The 16362-nt window shown below is 38.2% G+C and overlaps 1 protein-coding gene across 1 annotated transcript in view; it reads right to left on the bottom strand.

Annotated features, from left to right (window-relative positions):
• The window catches only part of LOC132978076 (plakophilin-3-like), a 32891-nt gene that overhangs the window by 5432 nt on the left and 11097 nt on the right, over window positions 1-16362 (bottom strand). The window contains exons 3-12 of the mRNA XM_061043092.1: window positions 13095-13696; window positions 12728-12851; window positions 12368-12572; window positions 12021-12180; window positions 10814-10922; window positions 6207-6365; window positions 4494-4673; window positions 4235-4385; window positions 953-1148; window positions 663-750 (exon numbers count right to left, since the gene is read on the bottom strand). Of these exons, the coding sequence (XP_060899075.1) occupies window positions 663-750; window positions 953-1148; window positions 4235-4385; window positions 4494-4673; window positions 6207-6365; window positions 10814-10922; window positions 12021-12180; window positions 12368-12572; window positions 12728-12851; window positions 13095-13696 (1974 nt within the window). The remainder of the gene's footprint in view (window positions 1-662; window positions 751-952; window positions 1149-4234; window positions 4386-4493; window positions 4674-6206; window positions 6366-10813; window positions 10923-12020; window positions 12181-12367; window positions 12573-12727; window positions 12852-13094; window positions 13697-16362) is intronic.

The raw sequence follows: 16362 nt of genomic DNA, 5'->3' as shown, positions 1-16362 counted from the left end.
TCAACAGTACAAACTCATCACACACTCCCGGTCTTCAACTCCACAGCCAGAGGCCGTCTTCCACACACTTCTATCAAACTCATCTCACACTCCTGCTCTCAGCCAGTGCCTGCAGAGACTGTCGTTTGTAGGATGGAGAATGAATACAGACACACAGACTCCTTCACAGACTTTCACATGTGTATGACCACTTACCTCCTCTGTAAACATTATGTCAGTAAATATCCAGTGTTTCACGGCCGATGATGACGCTCCTTTGTGTATGTACGAGCACGTATGACGAGCAACAGTTTACTGGTGCAGTTCACCTAACAGCCTGCGGTCTCACTACAAACGCAGTATTTTTGAAAGTTACATATAGCCCCTTTAAGGTCAAAGCATTCCGAGTTAAGGCATGGCCAGAGACTGAAAAGATGCAGGTGTTCACTACAGAGTGTGGGAGGAAGTGGACTAATCAGGAAAGGATGGTGTTCAAACGGGATAAAACCCAAATACTCTGCTGTTCATATAATCTCCAGGGTCATGTGCTCACCCGAACACAGCGACAAAACTACCGTGTTGACAGTAAAATGTTGTTTTAGGTTCTGTGTCTCTTATTATTTTGATGCAGCTAAGAATATCTGGAGATTATGTGTCTTGGTATGAGCAGCTGTTGGTCTTACCAGTTTGTAGTTTTTGTGCAGTTTGTTATACTGGAACATGTTGCAGAGGACAGTTGAGGCTGCCCTGGCAGCATTTAGACTCCCATAGCTATATCAAAACACAGCAATGGACATTTAGAGGCAAAGACGACATTTTAGGAGGATATAAAACAGAAATGCAAGAAAAAGAGCATAACGAAAATGTGTTATAGAAATGAAACAGGTTTCATTGATATAACATTAAATCTTTGGAGAGCAGCTCTACCTTACCTATACTGATATTTGAAGTTTGCCCTGGAAGTCAGTCCTACCTGGTATCATGTGATGTCTTGATGCCCACCAGTTTTGGCAGGCCATTGAAGTACGAGATTTCATGGGCTGCCAATGAACTGCAGGTGACGAGGTGATTGAGGGCTCCACAGATGTTGATCACCACCTCACTGGATGGCTCTTTTTGAAATCCATCACTGGGCAGCTTGGAAACAAGCATGTTGACCATGTTCTTAGCTGCAAAGACAAAGAAAGAGGGTTACCTTTCAGACATATTTTGAGATGAATTGCAGTAATTTCAGCCTTTGAAAGGTTTCCAAACAATCAATTGTTAAACAGTTTAGGGTCTGCTTTGTCTTATTTTTCACGTCATTTACTATGGAGCCATGCAGTTGCAATACGTGCAGGATTGAGTTGCTGAAATAACACCTGAAAAAGAAGATGTCTATAACGGCAGCTGATGTTGCCCCTTGTAACAAAGAGGTACTTTGTTACTAGTCAGGCACGGCTTTAAAGGCTGTGGACACTTTATTTATGCACCTTTGCACTTTAAAGAAAACATATATTTGCACAGTAAGAAGCAGACATTTGCATAAGTTAGCCTGATTTCTTATAAATTGTTCATTATTTGGTTGAGTGTTTGTGTGTAGTGTGTGTCCTCCAGGTGCTCCACATCTGATAGACAGCTGCCTGCAAAACAGAGATGACATTACCCGCAGAAAATTAATTGATTGCCGTCTGGTTAAGTAGTCAGGTGTCTCAGTGCAATATATTATTAGTGCAATACACGTGTGTGTTTATAACAATATAAGTGTTGGTTCCTAGTTTAAGCACTCACTTACCTGTATCTCTTGGGTACGTCCGAATTGTCATTTTTGCTTAGGAAGGTTCCTAACTGAGTGAAATGACCCGGAAGCATTTCAATTCATGATAAATTCTCTAAAAGTTAAGGAAAGGTGGGTCATTGCTTCCTTTAACCTCCTTTAGCATAGGATACACTGGACCATCCTTTACAAAAGGAGATGAGACAATGCTGCCCCACGAAAATTAACGATGACCATAAAGGGACACAGATCATGTAAGGGATGAAGGGATAAGAGACAATTTTATCCAGATGATGTTTTATTCAACATATTTCATTCAGTCAAGAATGCTTTGTGCAGTTGTACATTTGTATGCTTAAAACATTCTGTATATGTATATCTTACATAAATGTAACAATTAAAATGTCCAGTGTATCCTTTGCTAAAGGAGATTATAAAGGAAGCATTGACCCACCTTTCCTTTACTTCTAGAGAATTCAAACGGCTCTTATCATGGCCGCCACTTAAATGCTTAGGGGTGCGTCCGAATTGTCATTTTTGTTTAGGAAGGTTCCTAACTGAGTGAAATGAAGCGTTTAGGTTGAAAAGGATTTGCAAATAATGGTATTCTGTTTTCATTTACGTTTTACGCAACATCCCAGGTTCATTAAAACTGGGGTTTGTATATATATATATATGTATATGTCATGCCATTTAGGAAATTACAAAATATATATAACAACCATTACGTCTGAATAAATTGAATGGAAGGCTGAATATATTAAATGAAACTTTGAATATATTAATTGCAAGTTTGAATATATTGAAGCTAGTCTAAATATACTGAATGAAAGTCTGAATATATTGAATGGAAGCTGATTTTTTCTATCTACCAGTTTCATTGTTGTCATTAAAATGATACCCTGCTGAATATGCTTCGTTTTTTTTTTTTTATTAAATAAGAGGAAATATACCAATCCTTTGTTGAACTTCAAAACAGTTGTTCGTACTCAAACTAATATGAATAATTTTGGTTAATGTAATTTGGTTAATGTAGATTCTGTCACCTTGAAGATCATAGGTCAATTATTGGAACATTTTCACTGCTTATAAGTAGTAATGTTCAACAAAACATTGCTGAGTATGTTCCCTAGTGTTGCTGGTTTTTCCATTGTGTGTTTCCTAGTTTTGTCTTCAGTGTTTTCTGTTTTATTTTGTCATTTATTATCCTCGTGTATCTCTGTGTTCTAGTGTGTTTCGTTAGAGTCTTGAATTCTGTGTGTCTTTAATGTTTCATGATTTAGTTTGTCCTCTGTGTTTCTTGTATTCCTGCCTCTGTGTGTTTCCCAGTGTGATTGCCCTGATTGTCCTCACCTGTGTCTTGTTAGTCTCACCTGTGTCTTGTTAGTCTCACCTGTGTCTGGCTACCCTGTGTCTATTTAGTCTCTGTGTGTCTTCCCTTCCGTGTCAGTTCATTGTTGTAAGTTGCCAGTGTTGTATGTAGTTTGGATGTCGTTTGTTTGGATGTCAGTTTTTGCTCGTGCTCCTCTGTGGCTCCCTGTTTGTGATCCCTGTGTTTTTTGTTAAACTTTTGTAATTAAGTTTTTGTTGCCGTTGGCCTTTTTGTTTAATTAAATATTTTTGGTTATTCTGCACTTGGGTCCACCTCCCTTGTTTTACACACCAAACCGTAACAGCATCATTCTAGAGGGAATTTTTGAGTCTCTTATGGAGATGTCTGCTGAACAAACATTACAGACTTCTATTCAATATATTCAGCCTTCCATTCAATATATTCAAAGTTTCATTCAATATATTCAAAGTTTCATTCAATATATTCAAAGTTTCATTCAATATATTAAGACTTTCGTTCAAAATATTCATACATCATGGTTGTAACATATATATATTTTAATTTCCTATACGGCATGCCATGATATATATATAATAAATTATCGAACATGATCGCAATTAGTGCCAAGTGGAATCATTAACACTACTTCAGGGCCCCAGAGTTTTGCAACTCAGCGAAAAAAGTATAAAAAACTTTTCTTTATTGCACATACCTATTTTTTGAGCAACAATAATTTTGCACTTCTTGGGCAAAATGCCTTAATTTCAGCTGTTTTCAATGTACGGGATGAAAAGGGGGCCTATCCGAATAGATTGCATACCTCTACAGATTAGCTAGACAGACTGGGTCAAAGAGGAACACATAGATTGCTCAAACAATAGATAAGCTACTTTAGTCTTTAAGGTGATAAACTGCATGTGTAGCTGTATGAGTTAGTAACTATGGTCTATTTTGTTAGATCTCTCCCATAACAATTACAATGAAACAAATAGTGGTTCCTCAACAAAACCCAACAGAGCTTGGAGACCTCAATGTAGGACTATGACAAAGTAATACAGAAGTCAGAGAGAACCGTAGAGAGGGGCTGTCAACTTATAAATAAGGAAAGAGCTTGACTATAAATGTTTCATAAACAACATCTTCAGCATTCTTAATTTGCATCATACCTATGTCTTTGTCAGAGTAGTGTTTGGCCAGATTTCTTAGCAGGCCAGTCAGAGACCTCAGTTCAGTTTCACTGTGGGTGTCCAACAGATCTAGCAGGAGGGGCAGCATCCTCTCCTGGTCCATTATCACACAGCTCAGCACTGATGACCACTGGCAAAGAAGGGAATAGATTCAATGAGTCAATTTACCATTTACCAGGAGTACTACTGAAAAATGCACACAGCTTTTTTTATATTTGTATGGCCTGTGAGCTCTTACCCGGGTCTCTCCTGCAGTGACATTTTGCAGGGCTCCTATGGCAGCCTCACGGATGGCTGAATTACTGTTGCTGTTTAGCAGGATAAACTTGTAAAGAACCACTACCTTAGGATGCCACAGCCACTCAGACCCCTTAGGCTGTTGAGACACTTCAGACATGATGAAGGGACTCTGATTAAGCTGGTCATGTTGTGAAGGAGAGAGAAAATGACATGTTGAGTTGATTATATTGAATTGAATACATTCACTTACATAGCTCTTTCTTTTTTCACTCTTCAACGCTAAATGTCAAATTCACCCTTTTAAACACATTCATTACACTGATTCACTGATGGTGGTTCCATCCATCACTATTATTATTTAATACATTTATACACCAAAGGCTATGCCTCCGGGGCAAGTTGGGGTACTCCACTGAGTCACAGACCCCCTTATTTATCTCAGTCTCTCAACCAGAAGGTTTGGCGATCCCCGCTCCAGGAGTTATATGTCAAAGTGGTCACTGAACCCCTCATTTCTTCCGCTTCACAGCCAGTGGCAAGTGAATGTGTGTGAACGAAACAGTGCTGTTGGGCATTTTGGCCCTATAAATCCTCTGTCATCAGTATGAATTGATGAATGTGACATGTAATATTCAAGTGCTTTGAGTGGTCGAAAGACTAGAACAGGGCTATTTTACCATTTATTTACAAGGACAGTTTCCTCTAACCGATGGATCTAGATTACACAAACTGTTAATAAAACCAATCCTAGGATCGGGAACTTCATGGTTCAATAAAAATAAACACAAATATTGGATTTATTCTGTAGGCTATCTTTACAGAGCAGAAATCTTCAACTAAGTTCAACAAGGGCCTGTCGGAGACATTCCCCAAGCAGGTCTACTGATTTTAAACTGGTACCAATGAACATATAAGAGTGGACCATCTTAGTAGAAAAAAGGTCGCTGCCTTCTTTTCTAATTTTAGAGTAGACCACACCGTATAGCCTGGACTTCCTCTGGGTTTCTCATATCTGCTGCTAATGATATTGATTATGACGATGACGATTTTTGATGAATATGATGATGACTGTTTTTGTTCGATAATGACAATGACATTATTGAGGACAGTTTTGATGCTGATTAGAACTCTAAAGAACAGCTGTTAATGTTGTGCTTTGCCTCAGTGCACTGCCCGTCAGCACCTGTGTCCGGTCCAAATGAAAGCTATTAGTTTCCTTTTACTGACATTGTTTCCTCCTATATCTTTCTATATATATATACCTTCTATATCCTTGCTTGTGTGTAAGTGAATCGTAGAATTGCTGAAATCGCTTCCGTAGAGGCAAGATAAGCTGGGCTGTTTAAAATAGACTTTTGTGAAGGAATAAGAAATCTAGCAGAAGTTAGTCTCCTATGAGCTCTGTTTTGAGCTTTTCTCCTTGAGATAAATAACTACCTCTCTAGCTGCTTTAACTATACTGTTTTCTGTCTGTTCTTCTGTGCTGGGCAGAATAGGTACATTGTAACAAGCTGAAACCAGCTGTTTGCTGTTGATGAACAAAAGATTCAAAAGTATATGGCAGCTGTGGGTTAGGTTGCTGGCTGCTAAATTGAAAGAGGATTAAACTCTGAATTAAAAAAAAGAATGTGCCAGGATTTAGATCTCCAAAATCTTATTTGTTGTTACTTGTTGTCATTACATACAAGTTAATGATAGTGATTACATTTACCTTTGTGTTTTTTTTGCTATACACAGTAAAGCAGCCTATGGCCTCATTGTCCCTGGAGGCCGCCTCGCGACCTTCAAGGCGGAATCGGACAGACGAGGGAAGTTCCATGTACAACTGGTAGGACAGATTCCTCATCACACATAATGAATTCTCCAAACCCTAAACACAGAAAAAGACAGAACAAGTTGACAAGTAGACAGTTAAACTGAAAGCATTTATAAGTAGCTAACTTAGAAGGATGCTGAAACAACTGAATGACTAAGACCTTTAAGTGTTTAATATCTCTTTCATATAAGGGAAAGACGTAAACTCAATCCCTGAATTAGTAATATAAAATAGGATCTCAAAGCTCCCCTGAAAGCAACAACAAATACAGCCAAGTTACCTTGTCATCTTAGTAAAGCTGATGACAATGATCAATTCACTCTACACATGATTGATTAATTGTATTTTATCTATGTGGCATGCACACAAAGTGCCCAACCCTCAGGGACACCAGAAAAACATTTGCAGTCAAGTCATTACTAGTAATTGTAAAGGTGCAAGATCCTTTTACATTTCTGTCACACAACAAACAAACTCTGTCCTCCTCTGGAGAGGCATTAAACCTGCCGTTCTGTAAAGTTAATGCTTATGATCCTGAATATGAATTTATATGCACAGAGGGAGCTACAGTATGTCTTTTGATTAAATTATCTCGACACTGGAACTATTTTTAGGAGACAATAAGTAGTTGTAGTTTTGGTTAACGGAATATATTGATGGAACCATTTCCCTCTTAATCTCCTGAATATCACAGAGTTTTCTCTTGTGATATGTGAGTGACATATTATTCAAATAAGAAACAGATTTTAACTCTTTGGTCCAGAGGTAAAAACCCCTGAAGTTTAGTGGTATCCTTGGACAAATGTTTAATTATGGTCTTGTGTCACTGTGTTGGGAAAATGCCGTAACCAAAACAAGAAATAAATCATGTATGCTACACAACTTCATCAACACTTCATCTGAATTTTTGTCAATTCTAGGATATTTTTTCAGTTTGCATTGATACATCACTTTTCTTCACATTTGAAAAACTATTACCATTATTTTCATCAGCTTTATTTGAGATTATATTACCCCCTTGAGCTAATCATTTCCTTCAAATCTGATATGTGCTTCCTTAAATTCTATGCTCAGTCAGATTTATTTTCTTTCATCTTTTAAAGTGTTTCTCTGCTGTTCATACTAACTGCAATTCTTGATTTCAATAGGGTTTGGAAGAATTTCTAAATTCATTATGCCTATTAAGATTCCTTTGTGCATTTATGAAATTATTTCCAACCACTACCCAGCATATATCATAACAATTTTCCAAATCCTGTTGATTGTTAATACATCCCATTTGCTGAATAATGCCCCGGAATGTGTTGCCACATTGGCTAGATGAGAAAAATGAGTCAGGGAGTTGCCTTTGCCTTACAATTTTGAATTGTTAGGTTATTTTCAACTATCAGCCAGTCAAGAAAGCTCTCTTATTCTAATCTCTCAAGTCCATCATTTTGGGCAAAAACACACAATTATTTAAGCCTTCAATATTTCCTCATAGCTATTAACAGTGCTGTCCAAATTAATTATTTCATGAACGTTTTTTACATCACTTATAAAGATAACCATTATGGTAATACATATATTTTTTTATTTGTTTGTTTATTTTGACAGGGACAGTGTACAGCCAATTAGCTGTACCAGAGTTAGCTATAAGATAATTTCCATCTGTAGTCCCTGGGCAGGAGACAGAGACAACATCTCTGTGAAGAAACAAAACATACACTAACAACATCATCACAACAGTAAGACAGTACACAACCACTGAACAATGGCATTACACTGGTCCACAGTGAAATTCATACATTATATTAAAACAGTCATAGGCTAAGAGCACTTGACTTTAAAAACTACACTAAAAAAAACAGCTATACCGCAACATATATCTCCAATACAGCACAACAACAAAGCCATAATAACATACTGTATCAATACATTACAACATTATCAAACATAGTTCATGAAAAAGTGTTTATGTGTGAAGAGGACATGATTGAGTTGATTTGAGCCATGATTTGATTTTAAGTTTAAATTCAGCAAAGCTACGGCACTCTCTGATTTTAGCCGGTATGGAGTTCCAAAAGTGTGTAGCTCTAATAGAGACGGCTGATTTGCCAAACTCAGAGGATCTGTGCTGTATAACACAATCCCCTCTGTTGTTCTTCCTCCATCTGCCCGCGATGATATGAACTCTTTTAGTGGGGAAGGAGCCAGACCATTAATAACTTTATACACTAGACAAGCATCAGCAAGACCCACAACATTGTCAAAGGTTAGGAGGTTATACCTCTGAATGATGTTACAGTAGTGGTAACTTGTTGGCTTTTTGTCCAGTGCCTTGAGTATTTGCTTGTACAGGGTTTTGAGAGGGGCGAGTGTTGTTTTACCTGCTTGCGACCAGCTTGTGATACAATATGACATGTGTGAGAAAATCATTGAGTGTCCATATAGCTTTGCTGCATTAATGGGTAACTGGTTTCGGATAAACCTGAAGTTCCTTAGGTTAAATTTTATAGTGTTACATAGTTGTTTCACGTGTTTCTTAAAAGACTGTCTGCCTTTCACCATTTACACTGATATCTGGTTGAAATCCATTTTTCCTTATATAAAAATATTAACATTAAGTGTGAGGCAAGATTCTGTGATTCTGGAAATACTATTGCAATGGAATCCACATAAAACAGATTAAACAACTGGGTCGTTAGCTTTATCAAAAAGGAAAGTTTAAAGTCTATTCCTAAAAGTACAGGTGCCTCCCAGACCCTGAATGGTGTGATTCCAAAGGAGAGGGGCCTGATGACTGAAGGCTCAACCTCCAATAGTACACTATGGGTCTAATTTACTAAAGGTTTGCGTGTCTTAAAACTTGTGCAAACTTGATACCACCCATAAAAGAAGTGTTATCTGATCTACTAACAGCGCGTAGTGAGGATTGAATCTTTCATATGAGCAAAACAACACGCATTTACCATTTAGTATGTTTGACTTAAAGGCTTTATATGCGATTTTTTGATCCAGCAGATGTCGCCCTTGAGCACCAGCATGAAACCAAAACAACTTGCGGTGCATTGTGGGTTAGCATGCTAATGCTAGCGATCTTTATTATGCTTGTATCTTCACACTGCATGTAAATTTACCTGAAATGAGTGTGATCTAGAAACACAGTTAAGCAGTGAGTACAGTATGTTATTCTTCTTTTCTCTAGTCCCTCAATTAAACAACTTTTATACACGAGGGGAGGAGTCAGCCGGCCGTCCAGGCGATGTAAACAAAGTGAAGATAGGACTCTGAAAACATCACAGACAGTGGGACTCGGGTGTTACACCCATTGTAGACAGTCATGACTCACAGAGTTATTTTCAGAGGAGATACTTGATTTATATTATATTTAAGTGTGAAAAATCACATAGAAAGCCTTTAATGAATATTCAATATGGGGCGTTTCTGCCCTAACGTGCAAAATACTGGGAGGAGAAAATGTAAACAAGTTAAGTTAGTACACGCATTGTGATTTACCAAGAATAATAAAAACTGAGGTGATTGTGACGGTGTCTGAATTTAACACCTCTGAAAGGAACGTGCTAACCCAGGAGACCAGTGTTACACACAACAGACTGCTGTTATTGAAGTTAGGAGGAGACATAGGCTCAACAAAAGAAGGCATACAGATCGCTTTATTCCCCACACATGTTAATATGTTTGGAGTGACAGCAGGAAACACCATGATTAAATTAATCTTACCTATTTATAGCCAAACAAAACTGAACATTCACATCCTCTGCCTTCTAAAGAATTTCAACATTGACATTTATGTCTTCCTATTTCCCTCTTTTCACCAACATTATATTTTAAACAGGGGATTTCCTTTTTCTCGGTTTACGCGTCTCTCCCCCAGCTCGTGTCCTCTGGTGCGCTCCTCTTCATAATGCTCTCGTCTCCTCCCTCTAAAGCCCTAACTCCCTCTGTCTGGTGCACAACAATGGCAAGAGTGTCGCGCCTGAGCGCCCGTGCCACAGAGGAAACAGCTCACACCTCCTGTGCAATGTTTGACAATTCATTAAAAAGATGGAGGGCTGAGGTTTTGTCATCATTTTCCCCTGAGACGGGAAATCTTTGTATTTCCAACGTCCGCCATATTGTTTGGAAGCTATGCTAACAGGCTCTATGGAGAAAGCTGATAATGGCGAAAAATGTATGTTTCAACTTCAAACTGATATGGATGAAGGGGATTTTGAAGGTCTTGTGCTCGAATCTGATGTTCGTGGCTATCTCTACGAGGATTGTTTTTCTTTTCTTCGATTAGAGAAGAGTAATGTCGTAGGCATCAGCTGCCACTTGATGAAATCATCATAAATTCTTCATCAATGTTTTCATTTTTCGATATCTTCATCACATTATCAGAAGCATCAATATCATTCAGTGTTTTTTTCTTAGAGGTGGATAGGGAGTTGGGTAAATCATATCCATTATTGACAGTATGTAAAGATGTAACACATTGTGGCAGTGCAGGGCAGAGTTACCTTGTCATCGACTGTCTCCTCTTGTTTGATGTAGGACACCAACGAGTCCACCAGGCCTGGCATATCCCTCATCGTCCGTCTTGTTCTTTCACTCACAGAGCTTAAGTTCCTATATACAATAAACGTATAGAGATATTGCAAACAGGCTAAGCTTTTGATAATCAATACAACACAAGTGTCTGTTTGAAATGATAAACGCATTTTATAAACTTTATGTCGATTTCTTGAATCCATTTATTAGCCTCCTAACCATATTGAACAATAAAGCATTTTGGAGTTTACTACACTTGCATGTGCTTCAGTCCATCTGAAACTAAAATGAAGAATTAGAATATGATCAAGAAAAAAGTCTGTACTGTACTAACAGAGCAGCACTTTAAATTGTATATTTAATTAAAGTTGCATTTTATGAAGTCAGCTTAAATAAATAATCAAATTATACCTTTAAGTGTCAAGTATAAATAAAGAAGGTGTTCCATAAATCACAGTGGTTTTCTATTAACAGTAGAGGTAACCATTTTTATGGCTGGTATCTCTTACTCTTGTTCTGGCTTGTATCTCCAAACCAATGCCAGTTACAGTTAATGACTGTGATTATAAATGTAATTTTATCCAGAAGACTCAAAGTGTAACAACGAGGCTATAGTTGGAAGCAATTTTCAAAAATAAAAACTGTAGAGATAAAAAAAAGTGAAATAATGATTTTTTGTGTCCTTTATAATCCTGTGTGTATATGCCATATCACCTGGAATTATACAACCCCTATTTACTAAAAGATACCATGCTTGAGATGTATTGGGCTTTTTAAAGTAAGTTGTTAGATTGATCTGTGTAAACAGGTAAAGTAGGTCTTGCAAAATATAAATCAAATGTTTTGATGTGGATTTGTCTGAGGGCATACTTTTATAACCCTCTCTTATATTTCTTACAGTTGATTCAGTCTGAGATCTCAGAATAGTCTAAATATTCAGTCTCAGCAAATAATTAAAGGTAGAAAATGGTACTAGAAATGTTCATTGCAGACTGTTTCATTGTAAACACAACATTCAAACTGGGCTGCGCCTCCTGGGTATAGCACCACCATACGTACCATAAGTGCACACTCACAGGGTTAGCGTGTAAGTTTACTGCGTAACCTACATTGCAAGCTACCGCACACCAGCACAAGCAAACCACCAGTGTTTGGCTCCTGGGTTAAGGGTGTCACCTGAGGCAGCCTGTTGTGTTGTTGAATATCTCTCTCTCAGATGTGCTTAACGGCATGCTGCTGCACAAAGGAATCAGTACTTTTTCTGTAAGCTCTGTTAAAGCCTCATTGGACAGCTTCTCCTTCAGATTATCTCTTGAGGACAGATTCCACAGTACACCTGCAGCCACAATGAAATTGTATTTTGTTATCCTGATATGTCAGTTGTTTCATCAAGTAAACCATAGAAAAATATAAATCAGTGATTATGACTGGATGATGTTGCTCAATTACAACCTGGTACATATGCTTGCTTGGAAATTTACATATTGAAAGGGCTAAAGTCATTCTGTTTGCACAACTATTACCTGTAATGGTCTTTCGTAATTCCTCATCAGGTTTATTCAGGATGCTTACAAGACGCATCACGCCACCTGCATTGACAAGTGCTGACTTGTTGTCAGTGTTCTCGAAGATTAGGTTTCGCATGGCACCAGTGGCAAAACGCTGCACTTCTTGGTTGTCACTAGAGAATAGCTGAACAAGAGCTGGAACACCATGAAGAGCATGGACCTGGGAGAGAGAGACATGTCTAGATGAAAATACACAGTTGGTGTAAATAAAAAACAGGCCTAGTAAAAAAATAGAACTAATGGAAAATCAGATAGATGAATACAGCAATATAAGAGACCTGTGACCAAACACAAAACATTTTCAGCTGTTGTTACCTGGTTTTTGGCAATGTTGCTATGGTAACATTGGTGTTGTATGTATGCAGCTCCAAGAACTTGCAAAGCAGCATCTTCCTCAGAGAGATATCTGACAGCTGTAGCCATGTCCAGAACCTGCATTCTGCACACATGCACACACATAATAATATGTGTAAATAGATGTAAATATAATAGGTGCTGTGACCAACAGTGAATGTTAAAGCTATTATCATAGTAGTGCTGAAACCAAGCACTTTTTATGTGAAGTAACAATTCATCCTCCTCTCACTTTTCTTCTGCAAAAGATTTCCATGTCAAAAAATTATCATACAGCAAAATACACTCCACAAATAAGCAAGAAAAATAAATCAATATTATGTCTCACTCTTCAAGTGCATCGTTGCTGTGAACCGATGCCCCATCCGAAATATCCAATACTTTCCCAGCACTCTTTAGACTGTGGAGTGAAGCAGCCCTGTGTAGGTTCAGGTTGGCTTGGTACTGCCCTGTTCCAATGACATGGTTGTCCCTGTACACATCCTGCTGCCCCTGTGTCCCCCAGCCTTCACCAGCCATGGTGACCCCCCGGCCAGACCCAACCCAGCCCTCATGGCCAGTGGCAGAGCTTTGCTGATGGTAGTGCTGCTGTCGGTTGGTAATACGGCTGATGGTACGATGTGAAGGGCCTTTGTAGATGTACTGACTTGGAGGCTCTTCTTTGCTTAGTGTCCCACTGAGGCAACGCCGAAGGGTGCCAGGAGAATTTGCAGTGATCGGGAAGTAGACTTTCTCTGGAGGAACCAACAAAGTAAGAGGAAGTGCCCTCTGATCTGTCTGACACAGCGATTTAGAGCGTCTGTTCCGGCTGTGTGACTGGTAATTCTGGATGCTGCATTGGATTGCACTGGAATCTTTTTTTCTTTCATTAGAACTCATTTCCACAGCAGAGCAAGAAGAAGCTGAAGTGCACAGGCTTACTGTGGGAACCTGCAAGGTCGTTGGAAAAGCGAGAAACTGTTAACAGAAACTAAGCATAATGAAAAATAAATACCTTTTCAAAAAAACTGATTTGACAAGAAGTGGTAAAAAAAAAAAAAAAAAAACTGAATTGTAATTAATAGTGACCTAGGGCTTGCCAACATCAACCACTAGTGGTCCAACTGATTACAGTATGGATGACCCCACTATTTAGCATGCATGCATCTCAGATTGATATAATGTATGGTCATGGTTTAAATAGATTACTGCCCCTTAATCCTTGATTACTGCCCCTTAATCCTTGATTACTGCCCCTTGATCCTTGATTACTGCCCCTTGATCCTTGATTACTGCCCCTTAATCCTTGGTTACTGCCCCTTGTACAGAGTGTTGTGCTTTACTCAGAAGTCTTATGATTACACGTTTGAACACAATGAGAAAACATTTAATCAGCAGCTCCTGCAAAATGGGTAGTTGATGAAATTTGATGGTCATCACTCCTGCCCAACCTGAAACTAACTTCACCACAATGATAAATTTGAAGTGATAGCACTCTACTTTACAAATGATAAAATATTTTTAAAACAAGTCTTGTTTGACTTTTCACACAGAAATGAAATCTCAAGTGTTGATATGTAAAAATATTTAGTTTCACTTTGTCTTTATAACCTTGCAGCTATCAGCTGGAGGTTGCGTGTGACAACAATCAGTAGCTTTTCATAAATGATTATCTCCCAACTTGCTGTAGTTTTTATAGTCACTTAACCAATCAACATAAACTCCATTATACAGCACAATGCTGGGCCCAAAAACATGACTAACACTAACTACTCACACATGGGCTAAATGAACAGTGTGCAAATACTATTTATTATGGCTATATCAGTCTTTGCAGGTCGTCAAAAAAAGAGTGCCGCGAGGGACTAAACACGGGAGTGAAGCTGTGACACGCTGCCGTTATGAATGACTTCCAAATCCAAGATGCTTTAGTCATTTATTTACACTACTTGTTTGACATTACTAAATTCATAATGTAACAGATAATGGCATTGACAGTGTGAAACTTTTAATATGTACTCCAAGAAAAATGTATTGGAATTATAGCAATGTATCTAGTAGTAAATATTTGTTTCTGAGAAAGACAGAATATTTCATCATGACAAATTGAATTCACTTCTTTTTTCTTTTTTTTTAAATGCAGTTGGAATTTTTTTTTCTTGAGTTGGTCCACTACAGACACATGCCTCTTTCCAATCCATCCTAAAGTCTGGAAAAGTTTTTAAAATGTGAATTGTCTCAGTGACTTGTTGACTGAATCCTAACAGGATGAACTCACCCCTCCTCGTCTCTAATCAAACCACTAATCCAAATATTTCATCCCCTTTGCCACCAGGCTGTTAAACCTTTATAGTAGTAACTCTGAATAAAAAACATCATTGTCTTCATGCGGACATACGCAGAATATGAACAGGTTTTAAGAAGGAAAAAAAGGAACACTGCTGCAGAGGAGAGAGAAGTGATGTAAGAGAAAGCAGCTGTTCGCGTCAGCGTGTAATGAAGTCTATTCATTTAATATTTAATCAGAATTATTATAGGCCTATTGCAGGTCAAATCTGGTGGAATTGTAGGCTATTAAACCTACAATTTATTTTCATTAAGATGTAATCCAGCAGAAAAAAAGGAGACTTTAAAACAGCTCAAAATGAAATATAAGAACATAATAGGCTCATATAGATTTAAAGTTAACTTCATTCACAGTCTATTTGAATGTGCATTAACTTTATCCTCAACATAAAGCTGTATTCACACACATAGGCTAAATGTCCTTTCACCTTTATCCCGTTTAGTTTATTAATTAACCCTATTAAATTAACATTTAATGTAGACTCTAATTCCCTGAGGAGTAATGCAGCTCCTTCATACCGAGGCTCGACTAAAAGACGCCATGTTTGATAAAATAGTTTGTCTTATACGCTGTAGTATTGCCACCCTAACATATCATATTAAAACAACCTGGATTTTTATTCTGACAAACTTTGAATCTTCACTAACACGGCGTGATAAGGACTGAATGAAAGAATGAGGAAATGAAATGGCGTTTCTGGCTCTGAAAGAGGGCGGAGTCAGCCTGCTCCCGACCAGGTTAGGTTCACAGACTCAGTTACCATAGTAACTGACTCAGAGGTAAAGTAACCTCTCCCTCTGAAACGGGCTGGAGTTACCCCTCTTTCTCGGGTTTGAGTGACCTCCCCCGCTGAAACGGATAACCCAGAGTTTCCCTCATTTTAGGGTTAACTGACTCAGAGTTTACACAAAACCTGCTTACTGAAACGGGCCCCTGATTGGTCTGTTGTCTCTGACATTCTTCATCTGTTGTTTGTTTGTAAATATATGCACTTGTTGTATTGATATTGATGGTATTGATTTGGTTCATACAATTTCAAATGTTTGTAGAACAATTTGAGCAGCAAGAGCGTTTGATACAACGTCGGTTTTATGATGCGGTCTTCTGCCCAAATATCCAGGAGACAGTGTGTCTCCTCTGCGCTCCATGTTGAACCTTGACTCATTTTTAGCAAACGACAACACTGTTTGTTTGGTTTGGGGTGGTGTGAATGCTCAAATGAACCCTGGTGCGGACCAAAGAACTGCACTCTGGTTCGCTTAAAAATGGG

The sequence above is a fragment of the Labrus mixtus genome, chromosome 1 (genome assembly GCF_963584025.1).
Source record: "Labrus mixtus chromosome 1, fLabMix1.1, whole genome shotgun sequence".
Classification (NCBI taxonomy): Eukaryota; Metazoa; Chordata; class Actinopteri; order Labriformes; family Labridae; genus Labrus; species Labrus mixtus.
Note: the sequence above shows the minus strand (reverse complement) of the source record. Positions and strands in the feature narration are given on the sequence as shown.